The sequence below is a fragment of the Salvelinus fontinalis genome, chromosome 16 (genome assembly GCF_029448725.1).
Source record: "Salvelinus fontinalis isolate EN_2023a chromosome 16, ASM2944872v1, whole genome shotgun sequence".
Lineage (NCBI taxonomy): Eukaryota > Metazoa > Chordata > Actinopteri > Salmoniformes > Salmonidae > Salvelinus > Salvelinus fontinalis.
Window position 1 is genome coordinate 36,850,202 of NC_074680.1, and position 24,226 is coordinate 36,874,427.

The 24,226-nt window shown below is 42.6% G+C and overlaps 2 protein-coding genes across 2 annotated transcripts in view; both read left to right on the plus strand.

Moving 5' to 3' along the window:
• The first annotated feature begins 179 nt into the window (after window positions 1-179).
• On the plus strand, window positions 180-18,038 carry LOC129813095 (TNF receptor-associated factor 3-like). The gene is made up of 11 exons (XM_055865276.1): window positions 180-517; window positions 5,821-6,095; window positions 6,590-6,641; window positions 6,779-6,883; window positions 7,124-7,288; window positions 9,813-9,893; window positions 10,092-10,166; window positions 10,385-10,477; window positions 10,877-11,017; window positions 11,897-12,071; window positions 16,106-18,038. Exons 2-11 carry the CDS (start codon window positions 5,824-5,826, stop codon window positions 16,675-16,677), a joined length of 1,731 nt encoding a protein of 576 aa, XP_055721251.1. The 5' UTR covers window positions 180-517; window positions 5,821-5,823; the 3' UTR covers window positions 16,678-18,038.
• A 1,375-nt stretch (window positions 18,039-19,413) lies between these two features.
• The window catches only part of LOC129813096 (EH domain-containing protein 4-like), a 42,587-nt gene continuing 37,774 nt past the window's right edge, over window positions 19,414-24,226 (plus strand). The window contains exons 1-2 of the mRNA XM_055865277.1: window positions 19,414-20,189; window positions 22,865-23,041. Coding sequence (XP_055721252.1) covers window positions 19,960-20,189; window positions 22,865-23,041 — 407 coding nt within the window. The 5' untranslated portion in view covers window positions 19,414-19,959. The remainder of the gene's footprint in view (window positions 20,190-22,864; window positions 23,042-24,226) is intronic.

The following is a 24,226-nucleotide window of genomic DNA, read 5'->3' on the forward strand; positions in this document are numbered from 1 at the left end:
ATAGGAAGAAATTATTCAAGTAGAGTAAGTGATGGGTACCGAGTGTACAGACCATTGCACATTTCTGTATCTTACAGCAATTCCCGTAGTACAGTTCACACTTGATGTTGATGACACTGCCATCTAGTGGAAATCCGATACAAAACATCATTGCCTGTCACTGGCTGACTACAATTTTTTTCTTCATGACGGGGATTTCCTGGGGAAGAAATACCGAAGGGGGGCTTTCCAACTGAGACATCAACAGCCAGAAGAATAAGCGGCGGCTCCATTTTGCTATGTTCCCATCTCGATTTAAAAAATATATTTACTTTAATATTGTTTTTACGATGTCAGCTACCGATAAAAATACTCTAGCTTCCTATTTTAAAAACGGTGGAGTTCGGTCGTTTTCATTGTAAGCGGTTACATTGTGGTGTTCGCGTTCATGAACGTGCCATTCACCGAAGCTCCATTTATAACATTGTAGCTTCTGAAAAACGACGTTGCATTGGCCAACGTTACAGATCTGATTCATGTAAGTATTGTTGATAGCTAGGAAAGTTAACAATAATATCGTCCATGTTACAATGTGGGAACATAGCATGTAGCTATGTTTGTAAAAACATATTGAGTAGCCATACAGTGGTGTACCAAAGCGGGGAGCTAGGGAGGCTTCGAATTGGGGTATGAGGTAATTTCAAATATCAATTTCGGTGTACTGAATTGCCTGCGAGACTTAGCCATCTAAACAATTGTGAAAATATTCCAATAATAGCATATTCTAAAAATGTATTATTCTATATAATCACCTTGACATGTCGCATTGTATTATAATATATTCAGTATTACGCCAATGCATGTGTAATACATTCATTGCAGTTATGAGAAATTAGTTGTCTAGTCAGTGCATGCAAAGTAATTTGCATAAATTATTATTTGAGTATGGTGAACAGGCTCACACAAGGTACACAGTTAGTGTATTGGCCTATTGGGTGAATATTGGTTGCAAAATACATTTATTTAAATTCAAATTATATGCTTAACATATGTCAATAATGCCTTTGAATCATGCCAAACAGTATGCCTGTATGCATATGAAACATTGAAAATATTCTTTAACAGAATCTGTTTCATTTTTGATTGACCAGATCTAAGATCACTGTGATAAGCATGATTCTCTTTTCTCGGAAGATACAGCTGTTTTGATGTCTGTTCACACAGTTGAAACATGTTCTATTGCTTTCAGGTTATAGGCAGGCTATAGAATTACACGTGGGCAATTCCATGTAACGGAATTCTGCTAAGACTCAAATTTTTCACTTCAAAATGTATACCAAGCCAAAAACATTGACTTCAAATTACAGTGAAAATTTTTCTGTGGAAATAGTAGATTACAAAAACACATTTACAGGACGAACTGTGCAGATGCAAAGTTTTGTAACAGAATAAAACTGAGGGAGATTTTACAGTAATTATGTTACCAAACGTTGCATCTGCACAGTTTTTCCACTAACTGATTTATTTACTATGTAAGTTGTTCAAAGTAGCCATTGTGCATAGACTTGTATTGTTTGTTAAACATTGAAATCAATAGTTTTAGTTTTTCATACATTTTAAAGTAAAAAAAGTGAGTCTCAGCGTAATTCCGTTACTGTGGAATTGCCCATGTACAATGACAGGTCAGTCATAGAATTCCCCTACATGTTAAAAAAAAAATTGTGATGTCATGATACTCTAGCAGCATTCAAGACTTGGTTACATCTGTATGATTGGAGTGGAGAAACTGACCTCTGTACCAATAATGTCTGTGTAGAATAGATAGCTGGTGCGTTGCATGGCCATATAAGGCTTCTAAACAGCTTCTACCCCCAAGCCATAAGACTCCTGAACACCTAATCAAATGGCTACCCAGACTATTTGCATTGCCCCCCCTTTTACACCGCTGCTACTCTCTATTGTTATCATTTATGCATAGTCACTCTAAATACTCTACCTACATGTACATATTACCTCGACTAATCTGTGCCCCCACACATTGACCCTGTACCGGTACCCCATGTATATAGTCTCGCTATTGTTATTTTACTGCTGCTCTTTAATTATCCATATTTTTTCAACTGCATTATTGGTTAAGGGCGTGTAAGTAAGCATTTCACTGTAAGGTCTACTACACCTGTTGTATTCGGCGCATGTGACTAATAACATTTGATTTGATTTGAAGATGATCGCACCTGAGAAGCTATAACATGTAACAGATTTCCCTCTACTTTTCTCTATCCAGTCACTCTTAGATACAATTTGACCTGTCAACATCAAGCATATGACCAGGTTAAAGATGAGAATATTGGGCCTATTTCTCAAAAGATCTTGTTCATTCTCCATGTAAATCAGTGAGTGTATTTAACAGGGGAAATACCCTTTTATACATAATGCTCTGCGTTTCATCAAACCAATTTCCCGTAGAGGAAGAGAGACCTGATTAATCTCATTCCCGGTCCAAATGTACCCAAGACGATCTCAACTGTACTATATGCTTTGAATTAGATATCTAGCCTAGCCAATCTACATTTCAAACTTTTTCTGGCAGCTTCGATTCAGCTGGGTCTAGGGTTTGTGTAGGCCTACACCTGTGTGTGTGTGTGTGTGTGTGTGTGTGTGTGTGTGTGTGTGTGTGTGTGTGTGTGTGTGTGTGTGTGTGTGTGTGTGTGTGTGTGTGTGTGTGTGTGTGTGTGTGTGTGTGCAGTCAGTCAGTCAGTCAGTCAGTCAGTCAGTGATGATAGACAGTGGTAAAGCAGCATGTGGAAAAGCTCCTTCACTATCCCAGGAAGTCCCCCTGAGTACCACAGGAACTGGTCAGCCAATAGCCTAGGCCTAATCCACTTGCTCATCCAGTGATGATGGGCTGATGTACTTTCAACGTTGAGGAAATGTTGAAGGCAGACCTGTAGAAGTGGCCAGTCTTGATATCCTAACTAGTGTGAATCTGAATTGTTTCATTTGTATGAATGAGCCAGTTGAACCATGTGAGACAGGATGTAGAGCTGAAGGTTCAGTCATTAGGTCCGAGTTCATCTCTAGCTTCATGGAAACCTTCCTTAGAACAATACACATGCATGATGGAAGAATGTTCCACATACAGTGCATTCGGAATGTGTTCAGACCCCTTTACTTTTTCCACATGTTGTTACAGTCTTATTCTAAAATTGATTAAATAGTTTTTCCCCCTCATCAATCTACACACGATACCCCATAATGACAAAGCAAAGACAGTTTTTTTTTTTTTTATGTTTGAAAATGTATACAAATGGAAATATCACATTTACTTAAGTATTCAGACCATTTACTCAGTACTTTGTTTAGGCTTCTTTGGCAGAGATTACAGCCTCGTCTTCTTGGGTATGATGCTACAAGCTTGGCACACCTGTATTGGGGGAGTTTCCCCCATTCTTCTCTGCAGATCCTCTCAAGCTCTGTCAGGTAGGATGTGGAGCGTCGCTGCACAGGTTTCAGGTTTTTCTAGAGATGTTCGATCGGGTTCAATTCCGTGTTCTGGCTGGGCCACTCAAGGACATTCGGACACTTGTCCCGAAGCCACTCCTGTGTTGTCTTGGCTGTGTGCTTAGGGTCGTTGTCCTGTTGGAAGATGAACCTTCACCCCAGTGTGAGGTTCTGAGCGCTCTGGAGCAGGTTTTTCATGAAGGATCTCTCCGTACGTAGCTCCGTTCATCTTTCCCTCGATCCTGACTAGTCTCCCAGTACCTGTTGCTGAAAAACATACCCTCAGCATGATACTGCCACCACCATGCTTCTCTGTAGGGATGGTGCCAGGTTTCCTCCAGAAATTACCCTTGGCATTCAGGCCAAAGAGTTAAATTTTGGTTTCATCACACCAGAGAACCTTGTTTGTCATGGTCTGAGAGTCTTTAGATGCCTTTTGGCAACTCCAAGTGGGCTGTCATGTGCCTTTTTAATGAGGAGTGGCTTCTGTCTGGCCACTACCATAAAGGCCTGATTGGTGGAGTGCTGCAAAGATGGTTGTCCTTCTGGAAGGTTCTCTCATCTCCACAGAGAAACTCTGGAGCTCTATCAGAGTGACCATCGGGTTCTTGGTCACCTCTTTGACCAAGGCCCTTCTCCCCCGATTTCTCAGTTTGACTGGGCGGCCAGCTCTAGGAAGGGTCTTGGTGGTTCCAAACTTCTTCCATTTAAGAATGATGGAGGCCACTGTGTTCTTGGGGACCTTCAATGCTACAGAAATGTTTTGGTACCCTTCCCCAGATCTGTGCCTCGACACAATCCTGTCTCTGAGCTCTACGGACAATTCCTTCGACCTCATGTCTTGGTTTTTGCTCTGACATGCTCTGTCAACTGTGGGACCTTATATAGACAGGCGTGTGCCTTTCCAAATCATGTCCATTCCATTGAATTTACCACAGGTGGACTCCAATCAAGTTGTAGAAACATCTCAAGGATGATCATTGGAAACAGAATGCACCTGAACTCAATTTTGATTCTTATAATAAAGGGTCTGAATACTTATATAAATAAGTTGTTTCTGTATTTTAGTTTTAATACATTTGCACAAATAAAAAATAAAAAACTGTTTTCGCTTTGTCATTATGGGGTATTGTGTGTAGATGGATGAGGAAAATAATGTATTTAATCCATTTTAGAATAAGGCTGTAACATAACAAAATATCGGGAAAAGGGGTCTGAATAATTTCTGAAGGCACTGTTGGAAGAATGTTCCACATGTTGGAAGAATGTTCCACATTTATTTATTTAGTTTTTTTAAAATTTAGCCTTTATTTAGCTAAGCAAGTCAATTAAGAACAAATTCTTATTGACAATGACGGCCTACCAAAAGGCAAAAGGACAATGATGGAAGACCAGCTAAATATTTAGTAGAACCTTACATATGTTTTGATCAGTTTGAGGTTGGATGTTCAGTGGATGATGCTGTCTTTTAGGATGGTGTATGCTGTAATTTGGGTTGGGTGTTCAAGCCTAGATTGCTTGCCCTCCTGTTGCTTGCCCTCGGAAAATGAATAATGTGTTGGCAAGTCTATAATAAAGGCTTGTGTCAGTCTAGATTAAGCTGTCCTGTCCTCCATTAGAGCTGGGCCATATGGACAAAAGCCGTATTGCGATAAATTGCCTTAATTGATGCAATAAGGATAAATACATAGGATGATACGTCTATAACAATGTGCAAAACCGCAGTTGTTTTTTATCCTTTTGAGCTACTACTTCTACTATAGTTTGATTGTAGCCATCAACAGTCCCTTTAACAGTCACCCATATTAGTAAACTTATTTCATTTCAAACTTCACATTTATCTAGTATAGGCTACTTATCGTAGTAAACCATCTCAGCAAAATGCCTGCGGTAAGTGATCGGTATGGTTGGTGTTGATAACTTTCACTTTATCCTCCCAGCTCTACTCCATCTACTTTTGGATATGCTCTATTCTAGTCCCATCCGGGTCTTCCTGCTTGTCTCCCCCCCCCCCCCCCCCCCCCCCCCCCGAGTCAGAGCAGAGATAACATTAGCCCCAGTTAACTATGTCTGTTATGAAGGGGTTTCCCAAGGTTTGGCCTGAGAGTCAGGGCTGTTGATGTGTCAATGAATGCTCAGCATTAACACACACACACACATCCTCAGCTCAAACACCATTGTCCCACTCCAAGACCATGTAACATAAGACGATTGTCTACTCCTTTTTTATGAAATGCGTGTTTGTCCTGTATGTTGTAACTGTCGGGTGCATTTTTATTAAACATCTCCTCCCTCCTGTCTTTCTCTGTGTGTGTGTGTGTGTGTGTGTGTCCTCCCCAGGTCATGTCAGCAGGGCGGAATGCGGACGTGCGGGAGCTGCAGATCCCCCTCCAGCATCGCTCTCCCTCCCTGGCTGCTCTCTCTCTGGCCCAGCGCCCCTGGCCCAGCGACCCCGAGGCAGGCTTCTTACCCCAGCACGGGGGCTTCTGGGACCACTTCATAGCCACCCCAGAGCCCAAATACTGCTGTGAGGCCTGCAGGCTAGTGCTCTGCAACCCCAGGCAGACAGAGTGTGGACACCGCTTCTGTGAAACCTGCATCTCCGAGCAGCTAAGGTGAGGACTGAGGACAAGAGATTTCAGTTTCATGATGAGTGTCAGAGTGAAGGGGTATGTTTTTTTTTTAAGGAAATGATAGTTGGGAAATGACGAACGTCTTCTTGTCAGTGTGTTTGATATGTCAGCTGTCTTCTGGTAATGGGGGTTGTCATAATTGTTTAGTGATCGTGTGATGATTATGATTGAAAAAATAATGATGTCATTGGCCCCATGTTGCTAAAAGGAGGATTTGATTGGACAATAGTTAATTAAGCACCCCAAGGGGGTGTGGTGTTTGTATAATATACCACGGCTAAGGGCTGTTCTTTATTATAAACTGGTTACCAACTTAATTAGAACAGTAAAAATAAATGTTTTGTCATACCCGTGGTATACGGCTGTCAGCCAAGCAGCATTCAGAGCTCGAACCACCCAGTTTATAATGATAGATTTCTCACTCCGCATTAATCATCATCGTAGTAATGTACCTAAATGTCTTGTCGTCTTTACAGCAAACCAAATCCAGTATGTCCAGCAGATATGGAGCCGCTGTTCAAAGACAAGGTAAGACTATGTGAATGATTTGCATCACTGTCATCATCCTTATGATACCCATGCTAAACAGCCCTATACCCTTTCTAAGTGGCCTCGTACATAATCACAACGTGTCTCCTCACAGTAGCCGTTGTGTTTTCTGTCAGATCTTCCGTGATGTGTGCTGCCATAGAGAGATCATGGCTCTGAGAGTGTACTGCAGGAGTGAGAAGAATGGCTGTAAGGAGCAGATGAGTCTACATCAGGTCATGGTAAGTGTCTGACTGACTGAGGGAAATGGAAAAAGTCCCATTGTTACGCACAGTCATTATTCAAACTCTAGAAAAGTGTTTATCTACAATTCTCGTTGATTTCAGTCACATTGGTTGAACGTTTCCTGTTGAAACTGTAATGACTACAACCCAAATGCAATCTTATTTATAGCACTTCATAATAGGCTACATTTTCTTTACACCAAATCCTTATGATTCCTTTTCCTCCTTTTTCCCCAGGATCATTTGAATGTGTGTCCGTATTTTGAGGTGCCATGCCCTTTAGGAAAGTGCAAAGAGAAGATGATGCGCAAAGACATTCCTGAGCACTTGAGTTGGAAATGTAAACACAGAGAGACCACCTGTGAATTCTGCATGCACAAGATGGCCATGACTGAATTACAGGTAACTAGAACAACTACTTGAGTTGGGCCAGTGCTCACCGAACCTGTACCTCTTAGAGAATATTGTGACCGGCACCCAAAATTAGTACTGGCACATATTTTAGTCCACCTTAAAGGGCAATTTCGACACTTTTCAACCATATATTAATTTTCTCCAGCACCATACCGGTGTGTCCCCGCGAATCTCATAGGATGTTTCTCAATATGCATACTACCGTGCTCCACACTCCCAAGCTCCGAGTGCATTCTCCCACGGCGTTCTCTTGAGTACGTTCTTGTGAAGATGAGAGTGTGGAGAACGCATTTAACATTACATTTGAGAAGCACTTGCACTCCCCCTACTGTATTACCTCACGCTGCACCTCCCCATTCACTGAACCTTCTTCCAGCCAGGACATTTGAAAAATACTGTTTTTAAAATGTTTAAACTTTTGATGATGTCATCGGGTCTAACTTTGTTTAGTTTATATTTTTTTATACAAAACGTAGAAATGTAAAGTTTTCACATACAGTGGGGCAAAAAGGTATTTAGTCAGCCACCAATTGTGCAAGTTCTCCCACTTAAAAAGATGAGAGAGGCCTGTAATTTTCATCATAGGTACACTTCAACTATGACAGACAAAATGAGAAAAAGAAATCCAGAAAATCACATTGTAGGATTTTTTATTTATTTATTTGCAAATTATGGTGGAAAATAAGTATTTGGTCAATAACAAAAGTTTATCTCAATACTTTGTCATTGCCAACAAAGGGTATATAACAGAGGTCAAACGTTTTCTGTAAGTCTTCACAAGGTTTTCACACACTGTTGCCGGTATTTTGGCCCATTCCTCCATGCAGATCTCCTCTAGAGCAGTGATGTTTTGGGGCTGTTGCTGGGCAACACGGACTTTCAACTCCCTCCAAAGATTTTCTATGGGGTTGAGATCTGGAGACGGACTAGGCCACTCCAGGACCTTGAAATGCTTCTTACGAAGCCACTCCTTCGTTGCCCGGGGGGTGTGTTTGGGATCATTGTCATGCTGAAAGACCCAGCCACGTTTCATCTTCAATGCCCTTGCTGATGGAAGGAGGTTTTCACTCAAAATCTCACGATACATGGCCCCATTCATTCTTTCCTTTACATGGATCAGTCGTCCTGGTCCCTTTGCAGAAAAACAGCCCCAAAGCATGATGTTTCCACCCCCATGCTTCACAGTAGGTATGGTGTTCTTTGGATGCAACTCAGCATTCTTTGTCCTCCAAACACGACGAGTTGAGTTTTTACCAAAAAGTTCTATTTTGGTTTCATCTGACCATATGACATTCTCCCAATCTTCTTCTGGATCATCCAAATGCTCTCTATCAAACTTCAGACGGGCCTGGACATGTACTGGCTTAAGCAGGGGGACACGTCTGGCACTGCAGGATTTGAGTCCCTGGCGGCGTAGTGTGTTACTGATGGTAGGCTTTGTTACTTTGGTCCCAGCTCTCTGCAGGTCATTCACTAGGTCCCCCCGTGTGGTTCTGGGATTTTTGCTCACCGTTCTTGTGATCATTTTGACCCCACGGGGTGAGATCTTGCGTGGAGCCCCAGATCGAGGGAGATTATCAGTGGTCTTGTATGTCTTCCATTTCCTAATAATTGCTCCCACAGTTGATTTCTTCAAGCCAAGCTGCTTACCTATTGCAGATTCAGTCTTCCCAGCCTGGTGCAGGTCTACAATTTTGACAGCTCTTTGGTCTTGGCCATAGTGGAGTTTGGCGTGTGACTGTTTGAGGATGTGGACAGGTGTCTTTTATACTGATAACAAGTTCAAACAGGTGCCATTAATACAGGTAACGAGTGGAGGACAGAGGAGCCTCTTAAAGAAGAAGTTACAGGTCTGTGAGAGCCAGAGATCTTGCTTGTTTGTAGGTGACCAAATACTTATTTTCCACCATAATTTGCAAATAAATTCATTAAAAATCCTACAATGTGATTTTCTGGATTTTCTTTTCTCGTTTTGTCTGTCATAGTTGAAGTGTACCTATGATGAAAATTACAGGCCTCTCTCAGAACTTGCACAATTGGTGGCTGACTAAATACTTTTTTGCCCCACTGTATGTAGAAACTGGTATTGTGCTGGAGATAAAGAAATTAGGTAAAAAAGTTGTGGAATTGCCTTTTAAGCAGTGACTACAACAACACTGAATATCTGCTACCGCATGGCACGCTGTACCGGAGCACCAAGTCTCGGTCCAAGAGGCTTCTAAACAGCTTTTACTCCCAAGCCATGAGACTCCTGAACATCTTATCAAATGGCTACCCAGACTATTTGCATTGCCCCCCACCCCCTTTTACACTGCTGCTACTCTCTGTTTATCCTCTATGTATAGTCACTTTAATAATTTTAACTACATGTACATATTACCTCGACTAACCGGTGCCCCTGCACATGAACTCTATACCGGTACCCCCTGTATATAGTCTCGCTATTGTTATTTTACTGCTGCTCTTTAATTATTTGTTACTTTTATTTCTTATTCTTATTTACATTTTTCAGAAACACAAAGAAACCGTTTGTCCTTCATTTCCGGTGGCCTGCCCCAATCATTGTACTTTTCCCTCCATCTTACGGAGCGAGGTAAGGAGTGTATTTTAATGTTTGTAGGATAAAATGTATTCATGCAAGGCAGTATGGACATCTTTTCTCTTATCATCAGATGGATTAACATAGTTTTAGTTGTTGTGATACTGTTACCCATTTCAATGAGACCACATTGTAATGCAAATGCTTTGTATAGAAGGACATGATTGAACCTAAATGTGTTTCTACTCTCAGCTGACAAGTCATCAACATGAGTGCCCCAAGGCTCATGTCACCTGCTCCTTTATCCGCTTTGGATGCAATTTCAAGGTCAGTCTTCATGTTACTATGATTGTTAAAAGTGGTATTAATAATAATATGCTTCATATAAGTTGTAATATCATGGCCACTATGAACTCCTCATGATGTCTCTTCTACTCTGTTGTCTGGCTATTGTCCCACTGAACTACAACTCATTTAAAAGAACATACAGTAGTTTTAAGCTGATATGTTACTGATATGATATTTTCCCTGATATTCCTCTGTAGGGTCTCAATCAAGACATGAGGGATCATGAATCTAGCTTTGCCTCTGAACATCTGCGGCTGATGGCAACCAGGAACACTACGCTGGAGGCCAAGGTAATCAACTCTACTTTGTTCTTTAGAACAATGAAGGAAAAATGTATAAAGTCAACATAATGAAAATTCACCAGCCTCATGACCAACTTCTATTTCAATCCATATGCAAGGCATACAGTGTATAAATATGTTGCCTTGTATCCGCATTACCTGTCATACTTGTTTTGACTCATGATCTAATCACAAATTTGAGTATATGCTCTTACATTTTACAAATAACACATACATTCTAACAAAATGTATTTTGACAAGTACCCAAAAATAATATATTGGGAGAAATTAAACTGAATATTCAACCACAACTAACTTGTTAACAACCAACTAATCACAGGGCTGAATGGTTATGTAGTTCAGGGTAATGAAAGCAGTAATAAGACAGAATGTTTCCCACCCATCTAGATGGAGGATGTTAAAGGAGAGCTTCTGGAGCGGTACAAGGTTCTGCCAGGCCTAAGCAGCCGTCTGTCTGAAACAGAGTCTCAGTACGAGGAGATGAGGGAGAATAACAGACAGCTGGAGCAGAAGCTCACTACCATGCAGGTAAATGAAAAGGTCGAAGTACACTGAGTGTACGAAACATGTGAGTTGTACCCCCCTTTGCCCTCAGAACAGCTTCAATTTGTCAGGGCATGGACTCTACAAGGTGTCAAAAGCGTTCTACAGGGATGCTGACCCATGTTGACTCCAATGCTTCCCACAGTTGTCAAGTTGGTTGGATGTCCTTTGGGTGGTTGACCATTCTTGATACACGCTGGAAACTGTTGAATGTGAAAAACTCAGCAGCGTTGCTGTTCTCGATATAGTCAAACCGGTGCGTCTGGCACTTACCACCATACCCCGTTCAAAGTCACTTCAATCTTTTGTTCTCTCCATTCACCCTCTGAATGGCACACATGCACAATCCATGTCTTAACTGTGACCAGGTGAGTCCTTCTTTAACCTGTTTCCGACCCCTTCATCTACACTGATTGAAGTGGACTTAACAAGTGACATCAATAAGGGATCAAAGTGTTCACCTGGATTCACCTGGTCAGTCTGTCATGGAAAGAACATGTGTTTCTTATGTTTTGTACACTGTCATTATAAAACCTCTGTAATACTAGTCTTTGACATACATAATAATACTTGTCTTGTTCCACAGTCCCATTTACTGATTTCTCAGTTGGAGGTAAAGTCCTGTCATGTATGGAACTTACATTAGAAGTCATTTAGCAGACGCTCTTATCCAGAGTGACTTACAGGAGCAATTAGGGTTATGTGCCTTGCTCAAGGGCACATTGACAGATTTTTCAGCTAGTCGGCCCAACGCTCTTTCAGCTTACTGGCCCAATGCTCTTAACCGCTAGGCTACCTACCGCCTAGGCTACATGAAGTGTGTGTAACTGTATGTGTGTGTTTGTGGACGTTTTCTCCATGTAGAACTTGATGAGTTCCCACTCTGAGAAGCTTTTGGAGATGGAGCTGGAGCTGAGGTCTCTGAGGACCATCCGAGAGGAGGTGGAAACACTACGAGTCACCGTGGAGAGCATTCGTTCCAGGGTTGCATCGCTAGAGGGAGGAAGGGGCGGGGCCATACCAGCCACACACACACTAGGTGAGTTACCCTGAATGCTCTCTCACTCTCGTTCTGTCTCACTCTCTCTGTCTTCCTTTGTCTAGCTCTCTCTGTCTCGCTCTCTAGTCTCTCCCTCTGTGTCTCTGTCTCTCTCAACACTTGTCTTGGGAATTCTGTTATTCTTTGCTACTTCACTGTCGCTAAAACCTGTGTAACTCTTTTAGGAGTTGCTCAGAATGAGTGCAGTGTGATATTGGACCGATTTGATATGTTCAAAGTCTGAAGCTACATTATGAGCAAAGCAGTGATTGAAAAAAAAACAGTGCTTTGGGGCCTCCCGAGCATCGCAGTGCTAGCTGTGCCACTAGAGATTCTGGGTTCGAGTCCAGGCTCTGTCGCAGCCGGCTGCGACCGGGAGACTCATGGGGCGGCGCACAATTGGCTCAGCGTTGTCCGGGTTAGGGGAGGGTTTGACCGGCAGGGATGTCCTTGTCCCATCGCGCATTAGCGACTCCTGTGGTGGGCCGGGCGCAGTGCACGCTGACACAGTCGCCAGGTGTAAGGTGTTTCCTCCGACACATTGGTGCGGCTGGCTTCCGGGTTAAGTGGGCATTATGTCAAGAAGCAGTGCGGCTTGGTTGGGTCGTGTTTCGGATTACGCACGGCTCTCGACCTTTGCCTCTCCCGAGACCGTACACGAGTTGCAGCGATGATGAGACAAGACTGTAACTACCAATTGGATTCCACGATTCCAATTGGGGAGAAAAAGGGGTTAAAAAACATATGTATACAGTGGGGCAAAAAGGTATTTAGTCAGCCACCAATTGTGCAAGTTCTCCCACTTAAAAAGATGAGAGAGGCCTGTAATTTTCATCATAGGTACACTTCAACTATGACAGACAAAATGAGGGAAAAAAATCCAGAAAATCACATTGTAGGATTTTTTATGAATTTATTTGCAAATTATGGTGGAAAATAAGTATTTGGTCACCTACAAACAAGCAAGATTTCTGGCTCTCACAAACCTGTAACTTCTTCTTTAAGAGGCTCCTCTGTCCTCCACTCATTACCTGTATTAATGGCACCTGTTTGAACTTGTTATCAGTATAAAAAACACCTGTCCACAACCTCAAACAGTCACACGCCAAACTCCACTATGGCCAAGACCAAAGAGCTGTCAAAGGACACCAGAAACCAAATTGTAGACCTGCACCATGCTGGGAAGACTGAATCTGCAATAGGTAAGCAGCTTGGTTTGAAGAAATCAACTTTGGGAGCAATTATTAGGAAATGGAAGACATACAAGACCACTGATAATCTCCCTCGATCTGGGGCTCCACGCAAGATCTCACCCCGTGGGGTCAAAATGATCACAAGAACGGTGAGCAAAAATCCCAGAACCACACGGGGGGACCTAGTGAATGACCTGCAGAGAGCTGGGACCAAAGTAACAAAGCCTACCATCAGTAACACACTACGCCGCCAGGGACTCAAATCCTGCAGTGCCAGACGTGTCCCCCTGCTTAAGCCAGTACATGTCCAGGCCCGTCTGAAGTTTGCTAGAGAGCATTTGGATGATCCAGAAGAAGATTGGGAGAATGTCAGATGAAACCAAAATAGAACTTTTTGGTAAAAACTCAACTCGTCGTGTTTGGAGGACAAAGAATGCTGAGTTGCATCCAAAGAACACCATACCTACTGTGAAGCATGGGGGTGGAAACATCATGCTTTGGGGCTGTTTTTCTGCAAATGGACCAGGATGACTGATCCGTGTAAAGGAAAGAATGAATGGGGCCATGTATCGTGAGATTTTGAGTGAAAACCTCCTTCCATCAGCAAGGGCATTGAAGATGAAACGTGGCTGGGTCTTTCAGCATGACAATGATCCCAAACACACCGCCCGGGCAACGAAGGAGTGGCTTCGTAAGAAGCATTTCAAGGTCCTGGAGTGGCCTAGCCAGTCTCCAGATCTCAACCCCATAGAAAATCTTTGGAGGGAGTTGAAAGTCCGTGTTGCCCAGCAACAGCCACAAAACATCACTGCTCTAGAGGAGATCTGCATGGAGGAATGGGCCAAAATACCAGCAACAGTGTGTGAAAACCTTGTGAAGACTTACAGAAAACGTTTGACCTCTGTCATTGCCAACAAAGGGTATATAACAAAGTATTGTGATAAACTTTTGTTATTGACCAAATACTTATTTTCCACCATAATTTGCAAATAAATTCATTAAAAATCCTACAATGTGACTTTCTGGGTTTCTTTTTCTCATTTTGTCTGTCATAGTTGAAGTGTACCTATGATGAAAATTACAGGCCTCTCTCATCTTTTTAAGTGGGAGAACTTGCACAATTGGTGGCTGACTAAATACCTTTTTGCCCCACTGTATATATGTATATATACACTGCTCAAAAAAATAAAGGGAACACTTAAACAACACAATGTAACTCCAAGTCAATCACACTTCTGTGAAATCAAACTGTCCACTTAGGAAGCAACACTGATTGACAATAAATTTCACATGCTGTTGTGCAAATGGAATAGACAACAGGTGGGAATTATAGGCAATTAGCAAGACACCCCCAATAAAGGAGTGGTTCTGCAGGTGGTGACCACAGACCACTTCTCAGTTCCTATGCTTCCAGGCTGATGTTTTGGTCACTTTTGAATGCTGGCGGTGCTTTCACTCTAGAGGTAGCATGAGACGGAGTCTACAACCCACACAAGTGTCTCAGGTAGTGCAGCTCATCCAGGATGGCACATCAATGCGAGCTGTGGCAAGAAGGTTTGCTGTGTCTGTCAGCGTAGTGTCCAGAGCATGGAGGCGCTACCAGGAGACAGGCCAGTACATCAGGAGACGTGGAGGAGGGCAACAACCCAGCAGCAGGACCACTACCTCCGCCTTTGTGCAAGGAGGAGCACTGCCAGAGCCCTGCAAAATGCCTCCAGCAGGCCACAAATGGGCATGTGTCTGCTCAAACGGTCAGAAACAGACTCCATGAGGGTGGTATGAGGGCCCGACGTCCACAGGTGGGGGTTGTGCTTACAGCACAACACCGTGCAGGATGTTTGGCATTTGCCAGAGAACACCAAGATTGGCAAATTCGCCACTGGCGCCCTGTGCTCTTCACAGATGAAAGCAGGTTCACACTGAGCACATGTGACAGACGTGACAGTCTGGAGACGCCGTGGAGAACGTTCTGCTGCCTGCAACATCCTCCAGCATGACCGGTTTGGCGGTGGGTCAGTCATGGTGTGGGGTGGCATTTCTTTGGGGGGCCGCACAGCCCTCCATGGGCTCGCTAGAGGTAGCCTGACTGCCATTAGGTACCGAGATGAGATCCTCAGACCCCTTGTGAGACCATATGCTGACACATGCACATTTGTGGCCTGCTGGAAGTCATTTTGCAGGGCTCTGGCAGTGCTCCTTCTTGCACAAAGGCGGAGGTAGCGGTCCTGCTGCTGGGTTATTGCCCTCCTACAGCCTCCTCCACGTCTCCTGATGTACTGGCCTGTGTCCTGGTAGCGCCTCCATGCTCTGGACACTACGCTGACAGACACAGCAAACCTTCTTGCCACAGCTCGCATTGATGTGCCATCCTGGATGAGCTGCACTACCTGAGACACTTGTGTGGGTTGTAGACTCCGTCTCATGCTACCACTAGAGTGAAAGCACCGCCAGGATTTAAAAGTGACCAAAACATCAGCCAGGAAGCATAGGAACTGAGAAGTGGTCTGTGGTCACCACCTGCAGAACCACTCCTTTATTGGGGGTGTCTTGCTAATTGCCTATAATTTCCACCTTTTGTCTATTCCATTTGCACAACAGCATGTGAAATGTATTGTCAATCAGTGTTGCTTCCTAAGTGGACAGTTTGATTTCACAGAAGTGTGATTGACTTGGAGTTACATTGTGTTGTTTAAGTGTTCCCTTTATTTTTTTGGGCAGTGTATATATAAACCAGTACTTTTATGGCCTGACAAGTCTGGGAGAATGTAGGTAGTGAGAAGTCCAGAGTGGTACAAACATACAGGACTCTTATTCCATTGGCTTGCTATTGTTTCTCTGCAGGTTCTTTAGAGACACAGCTCTCCCGTCAGGACGACATGCTGAGTGTCCACGAGATCCGCTTGGCCGACATGGACCTGCGCTTCCAGGTCCTAGAGACGGCCTCCTTCAATGGGACGCTCATCTGGAAGATCCGTGACTACAAGCGGCGGAAACAAGAAGCCGTGGCGTCAAAGACCCTGTCTCTCTACAGCCAGCCTTTCTACACTGGCTACTTTGGCTACAAGATGTGTGCCCGGGTCTACCTGAACGGAGACGGCATGGGGAAAGGAACCCACCTGTCTCTGTTCTTTGTGGTAATGCGTGGCGAGTACGATGCCCTGCTGCTCTGGCCCTTTAAGCAGAAGGTGACTCTGATGCTGATGGACCAGGGCCCAGCCAGGAAGCACCTAGGGGATGCCTTCAAACCAGACCCCAACAGCAGCAGCTTCAGACGACCCACGGCAGAGATGAACATAGCCTCGGGCTGCCCGCTGTTCGTGGCCCAGACTGTGCTGGAGAACGGTACTTACATCAAGGATGATACCATCTTCATTAAGGTCACAGTGGACACATCTGACCTCCCTGACCCTTGACCCCTGGTCTGTAGAGAACAGCAGATGTATCTGGATTATGTGAGAGAGATTGCAAAAGATGGAATGGAGAGAGCAGAAAGAAGGATGGAGAACAAGAAAAGAGCAGAAGTCAGAAGAGTAAGGTTTCTTTTCAGATCTCAAGGTGCAGCCTAAGCCTGCAGAAAGAGCTGGGTGGACCTCAGAGCAGTTGCCTTTGGTGCCTGTGTTGCTCACCAGATAGGTGAGAGAAGGAAGTGGTTCTTTTTCAACCAGGCTGAATGTTAAAAAGTCTAAAGAATGCCTATATTACTCACAGCAGGGAGAGGTATAAATGGCAATGGATAGTGGATCATTCTAACCCAAGTTATCAGGATGCAACCATCATCAAACTACATGAACCCAGTATGTATGTATGTATGTATGTATTTATGTATAGCAATCTACCAGAACTAAAAATCATATAGAATGGAGATAGTGAATATATTTCAGTAGACATTAATCATTTCTGCCTTGAAGAACATGGGACAGTGCATCATCCAACACAAGTCGAGGTGTGGAAATAGTTGGGCACGGGACAACTATCTTCTGTAATATCAAATATCTCTGAGAACTCATTACTTGACTTTGATGAAACATGTCTACATTAAAGCCAGAAGATACAATCCCACATGACATGTTGAATAAGGAGATACAATGCAATATGTGGTTGTGTATGTTGTTTGCATTGCTGGTGAAGTTTGGTTGTATTATTACATTGTTAAAGTACAGAATGTAACGTACAGTATGTATGTTTCTAGTCTTGTGATTGTGTTGGAGAAAGTTGTTGATTGACAAGATTTTATTAACAGGTGTTGTGTGAGCAGTAGGGTGTGTCTTGTGTGCAGGCTACAGCCTGTCTCTTATTTCAGATTTGGTTTTAGTGGACCTGGTCTGCATCTGAAATGGCATCCTGCTACCTATATTGTGCACTACTGTTGGCCAGAGCTGTACAAAAGTAGTGCACTATATAGGGATTCGGCTGCCATTTCAGACACAGACAAAGATGGCACAAAGGAATGGATACACACCGGTACAGCAATGCCACTGTCTCGCGGAGTTAAGAATAAGACTTTCATTTTGAAGATCTATAAAGATCTGTAAATTACTTCTATACTGCTTTTTGTAACTTACACATTGTTTTGTAATGTTCAGAACAGATGCTGTGCATCATATTTTTTTTGTAACAGTTGGTAAAACAAAATGCCTCATTAAAACTCCAACCATGTTGATTGAGCTGAGACATAAAGTGACAGTGACTTGTTTTCATGATGGTTGGTGGAGAATGTTATTTGCACAAGTTATGTTTGAATGTGTATTAATAAAATTGTTAAACAAAACTTGAATGTGCTTTGATGTTTGATTTCTGTAGAGGAGATCAGAAGGAGAAGATGGGGAGGGATTGGCCACACCCTCTGAAAGCCCTCTTACATCACCAGTCAAGCTCTATCCTGAAACCCACAAGGGAGACAGAAAAGAAGGCACCAGAGAAACACCTGGAGGCTGGAGCTTGAAGCAGATACCAAAAGATCAGGCATAGGATGGAACGAGATTGAGAAGACAGAACAGAGTGCAATAGAGACGAGTCGTTGATGGCCTATGCTTCCTGGGTAGCAATGGACCTAAGTAAATTTGAGTGAGCGGTTATGCAGAATTCATTTTTAAGGCATAGGAAATGGGAGCTACACTTTTTCCTCTTTTGAATCAAGGAAAATCTACAGTGATCACAAGTTGGTTAATGTAAGTCTTGATGATACATTTATTTAGGGTTGCCTGTGGTGGGTCCGCCAGGACAAAAAAGTCTGTGCAGCCTGTAGGGGACCACTGCTTCATAGGAAACAGTCCAAAAATAAACATGGGGAACCCTCCGTGGTGCGGGTCTATCTTCTCCTTCCACTAGATGTCAGGATAGTACAGAATGTTATTCTACAGTATATCTTCCACCACGGGTAGGCTACAACTACAAAGTGACATTTCAGGAGAACCTGGCAACGCATAACAAGACGTGTATCCATCAGTGAACTGTTGCAGATAGAGAGATGTTATGTAGAGCTAACACAATTCCACATTCTGTATGACAGTCCTGATCAGGGTACATTCAGGTCATGTATATTCTCCACGATAAATGTGCATTCTAGTATTTTTGTAAAGTTGCTCCCACCTGGCAACTATTAAATAATTAACCAATGTTTTCACGTGCATACATATAAACCATGTGGTTATGTGAAGGTATTGTAGGATTCCACATTTTGTGTCTAAGCAGCATGTATGTTGCTAGGTGCCTACATACAATATGTAATGCAGTACATGTATTCTCATTGTCAATTAATATGGATTCCATGGCGTCTGTAAAAATTTGACAATATATAAGTCCTGTCCTCCTTCAACATTATTATGAGCGAATTTAAGTTTTCCAAGTCTTCAATGCAAACTTGTATTGTCCATTCAAGTTTGCAGTATAGAGTTAGAAAACTTTACTTCCCTTATGGCAATGTCACGTCATTGAAACGTATAAATGGGCTTGGGCTTGGGCTTGACTCAGTATTTTTCCCTCTGGAATAATCAGTCTCATGTCACTAGGTCATTCAAAGGAAGGGCGGTGCCGTTAATTAAGTAATGCAAATCATAGAAGGAGAGGCAAAGCGAGAGGATTTACTCTCTGTCTGCGTGAGATAAGCCCTTTTTTATATGAAGGTCAATGAGAGTGTAAAATTATGTGAGGCTTATTTAATCGAATAGAAGTTTCATAATGTTTAGGCTGTTACAAATTTACTGATATAAGTTGATGTACGTGGCATTCCGGCAACTTTGATAAAAACAACTGGTTGTGTCTGTTGTTCACACGCGTAGCCTATCTGCACTCTCATTGGCTAGAATGGTCCCTTCTGATCTCGCCTGCCTTTCATCGTTGAGGACATGTATTTCCATTGTTCGAGCTGTCACCCGAATATCTTGTTAACATAATACTTAATCTTCGCACAGGCACTACTGAGGCGCGAACCACTGCAACGCTGTAAACTACTGCGCCGCACAGAGGAGCTACTGTAGAGAGCAAGCATCAAGCAGTGTTGGGAAAACAACCGTAGATTCTAGATGCTACGTTTTTCAGTTGCCAAAGAACATATTTGATTCAAAGTAACAGTGCCCATTTTTGTAAGATATTCGGATACAAAGTAGCCTCGTTGCGCAAACTTTGAAAGCTGTGGAAAATAAGGAAGTAAAACGTTAGTTCTTGATTTGGGAACTTAGAAGAGGAGCATCATCAGCATGTTCAGTTGGGTGAATAAGGAACAAGGAGGCAGAAACAAGGACGGCGAGATGTACCAAACTGTGACGGAGGGTCTTCAACAACTTTACTCAAAAAAGTTATTTCCATTGGAAGAAACCTATCTTTTCCATGATTTCCACTCACCTGCGTTGGAGGCAGCGGATTTTCAGAGCAAGCCAATGGTTCTACTGGTTGGACAGTATTCTACCGGGAAGACGACGTTCATAAGGTAACGTTAGTGCATCCAGAAATCAGCAACAGTTATGCATTCTCATATTTGTGTTAACTTTATTTTACCTACAGGGCTCTCTGCCTGTCAGAAATAATTGAGTTGTTGAATAACCCCTCAGCAGTAGCCTACTTTGACAGTTGTGAGCTGTCAAAATGGAGGTTAATTGTTGTCAAAATGTAAATTAGGAAAAAAACACTGTTGGAACAGGTTGTTGCCACCTGCAACCTAATGTAAACACAACTGTCTAGTGTTGGGAAGGGGTTAGCATTATGTTACGGTTGTAAACAGCTTCTTTCTAGTTTTTTTTTTTTACCAATAATCCATATTCCAATTCAATACAACATGAAACATCATCAACATGCCACACCACCTGCTACTTAGAAGGTTTTTTAATGTCACGAGGTAGAAGCTTGATTATAAACTGGGTGCTTCGAGCCCTGAATGCTGATTGGCTGACAACCGTGGTATATATAAGCAATAAGGCCCGAGTGTGGTATATGGCCAATATACCACAGCGAAGTGCTGGTCTTATGCGCGACGCAACACCGAGTGCCTGGACACAGCCCTTAGCAACGGTGTACTGGCCATATATCACAAACCCCCGAGGTGCCTTATGGCTATTATAAACTGGTTATCAACGTAAATAGAGAAGTAAATATACCAAATACCATGGCTGTCAGCCAATCAGCATTCAGGGCTCGAACCACGCAGTTTATAACAGACCATATACCATGGGTATGACAACATGTATTTTTACTGCTCTAATTACAATTGATAACCAGTTTATAATAGCAATAAGGCACCTCAGGGGTTTGTGCTATATGGCCAATATACCACGTCTAAGGGCTGTTCTTAGCCGTAGTATATTGGCCATATACCTTAACCCCTTGTGCCTTATTGCTTAAGTACAGAAGCAGAGTAGTATTAACTATCCAGTTTCCACCAACTGCTTTCCAGTTTCCACCATCAATTTCAATGAGACATGTCTGGTGACCTGGCCCTTTTGTGCTCCCCTGGAGCCTCTGAACAACCAACCATTATATATATATGAGAGAAAGAATAGAACCATTACAGAATGGGTAAAACTGTCTAAAAATCTCTGATTTTTTTTGCCATTTTAAGATCTTTCTCTCTGAATCATCAGGACAGGTGAAAACTACGTCAGTTTCACAACTTGTTGATCTGCAGGTTCTGCAGCAAGATAGGACATGCAGCTAGCTTCACTATCTTTAGGGAAGGTGCCTTTGGTAAGCTACAGTACTCCAGTCTGGTAGCTGCTGAAAGTATGTACAAAATACTGAGAATTAGGTCAACATGCGCCTTTTTGATGTACGGGTAACATCTCACCTTTCAGATCATGTGTACAAAAATAAATATGGTTTAAATTTAATCAAATGTTTTTTTACTTGACCATTATTAAGTTGACCTTAAAAAAAAAAATAAGAAAAAAAAGATCAACGTTAGTGAAAACTTTTTCTTATCTTAAGTAGACTACATGGTCACTTACTGTTAAATTGATTGCTCATTCACAACAACTGATTTGATTCTTGCAGAGCTTGCAGAGTTACTTCATATAGGGATCCCACCCAATTCTAAGGAATTTAACAATGAATCATGGGAGTTGATCATAGCCTGATCCCAGATCTATTTGTGCTGTCTTGCCAACTCCTATGGTCATTGTCATGCCGAATGTGACGTGTTTGACAGCACAAACAGATTTTGACCTAAACAAGGCTAGGGAGTTGAGGCCATTAATAGTCATCCTAAAGACATGTCTTTTCCTCTCAGTGGATGTGGCCAAGGCAAGCTGGCATTCCTCTGTTTGAAGACCTTTGACACAGTGCCATCCTCTCACAGGAAGGGCTGATGACCTACCTATTGCATGGTCTGAACTCAACAACATGAGTAGCTGTTTTTTTTTGGTCTTGAGGGGCACATATCAAGCACTCTGCCAGCCTGTAAAGTGTCTAGCGTTGGCACTTGAAAATGTGAGCATGTGCCATCCAGTTAGGCAGATGGCCAAGCTCTCCCATAGTAGCATATTATGTGGTATTACTCATATGTGGTATTCATATTCATTTGCATATGAAATATTTTTTTTAGTCTTTCAGCTTGAAAAATGATAGAATGTATACAGAGGCCTTGTACTAGTAGGCGTAGGCTGGTGTGTGTACAGATGTTTCAGTTAATATAGTGTGTTCTGCAAGAGAGCTTTGTAATCATGTTGAAGCCAAGTGATCGATATGGTGTATCTGGATGTGTTGATGTATCGATATGGTGTATCTGGATGTGTTGATGTATCGATATGGTGTATCTGGATGTGTTGATGTATCGATATGGTGTATCTGGATGTGTTGATGTATCGATATGGTGTATCTAGTGTCTGGATGTATCGATATGGTGTATCTAGTGTCTGGATGTATCGATATGGTGTATCTGGAAGTGTTGATGTATCGATATGGTGTATCTGGATGTGTTGCTGTATTGATTTGGTGTATCTAGTGTCTGGATGTATTGATATGGTGTACCTGGATGTGTTGATTTATTGATATGGTGTATCTGGTGTCCGGATGCATTGATATGGTGTATCTGGTGTCCGGATGTATTGCTGTAATGGGCAATAAAGGTATCACAAAACAGTGGTGTTTTACTCTTACTCTCTTCTGTTCCAGGTACCTGCTGGAGCAGGACTTCCCAGGCATGCGGATTGGCCCAGAGCCCACAACAGATGGCTTCATCGCTGTCATGTACGGGGAGAACGAGGGGATTGTCCCTGGTAACGCTCTGGTGGTCGACCCCAAGAAACCCTTCCGTAAACTCAACGCTTTTGGAAACGCTTTCCTCAACAGGTAAAGTGGACAATTTGTGTTTATTACTGGTAACACTTTACATTAAGTTGCTCTTACAAAGTTGTTACTACATTATGTAACAACAATATTCTAACCATAGTAATTGCAGTATTACTACACAGGTATAAACATAAAATCACATTACACAATTTAAAGGATCTCTGTGGGTGTAAGATATTCTCAACATGGTGGTTTCATTTTTTTATGAATTGCTGTGGCATGTGGAATTTTCCATGACATAAAAAGGCATCTGAGCCTTGGTAAAGGCTTGAGCAGAGAGATGTTGAATTGTTCAGCTGATAACTCAAGGTTAAGACATTTCCTTAGATATGAGTATTGCTTGATTACAACCAGACACCACTGCCCCTGTCATGTGTTATGGGTTCATATTATCGTTTATCTTACCTACATTTACCTCCCTCTCTCACTTTGTCCTAATAAATCTGATATTAGTGACACGGGGGCCCTATTCATTAAAACAGCTGTAATAAGTCATTCTTCTTGTGAAGCGAGAACACGTACTTGAAATTACATTTTTGTTTCACATTGTAGGCATTGTTTTGTTGAGGACATTCATCCGAGCATGCATTCCTGCATGCTGTGCAAAATAACATGTGCTTTTTCCTCCTTGTAGTTCCAAGGTTTGTTGATTTGTCCCCTATGTTCCCGAGAGTGATTTACAAAGCAGATCCAGTTGGTTTATGTAATCATGATTTTTTTAAACTTAGGAGGTTAGGGATAGTTTTGGTAGTTTTGTCCCATTGCTTCCTGTCAGCCCAGCCTTTTGACATAGCTGTCATTTTCTTCCACAAACAGTTAGGAGGAAGCAGGGACTTTGTCACCTTTCGTTAGTTGTAGTGCACACTATTTGTTGTTGGCTTGGCTGTCTGTTGTTGGCTTGGCTGTCTGTTGTGGGCTCAGTCAAGAGTCTCTCGTAGATATAATTTTAGCCAAACAACACTTGGCCGAAGCATGTTTCCTTTTTCCAGATATTTATAATCCAGGGGAAATGGGTAAGTACTTCTATGACCGTTGCCCAAGTTAAGGTCAAAGACATTCCTGACAGAACAGTGGACGTCTCCTCCTTTCCAGAGAACCTCCGACATAGCTCATTGTTTCCCGGGCACTTTAATGTGCGTCACACAAGATGTCACTTGGAGTATGTCCCCCCCCCCCCCCCCCCCC

Coding starts and splice junctions, on each gene's coding strand:
- LOC129813095 (XM_055865276.1), top strand. CDS start 5,824: ATGTCAGCAGGGCGGAATGCGGACGTGCGGGAGCTGCAGATCCCCCTC. Junction 6,642..6,778: donor AGCCGCTGTTCAAAGACAAG/GTAAGACTATGT, acceptor GTTTTCTGTCAG/ATCTTCCGTGATGTGTGCTG. Junction 7,289..9,812: donor TGGCCATGACTGAATTACAG/GTAACTAGAACA, acceptor TACATTTTTCAG/AAACACAAAGAAACCGTTTG.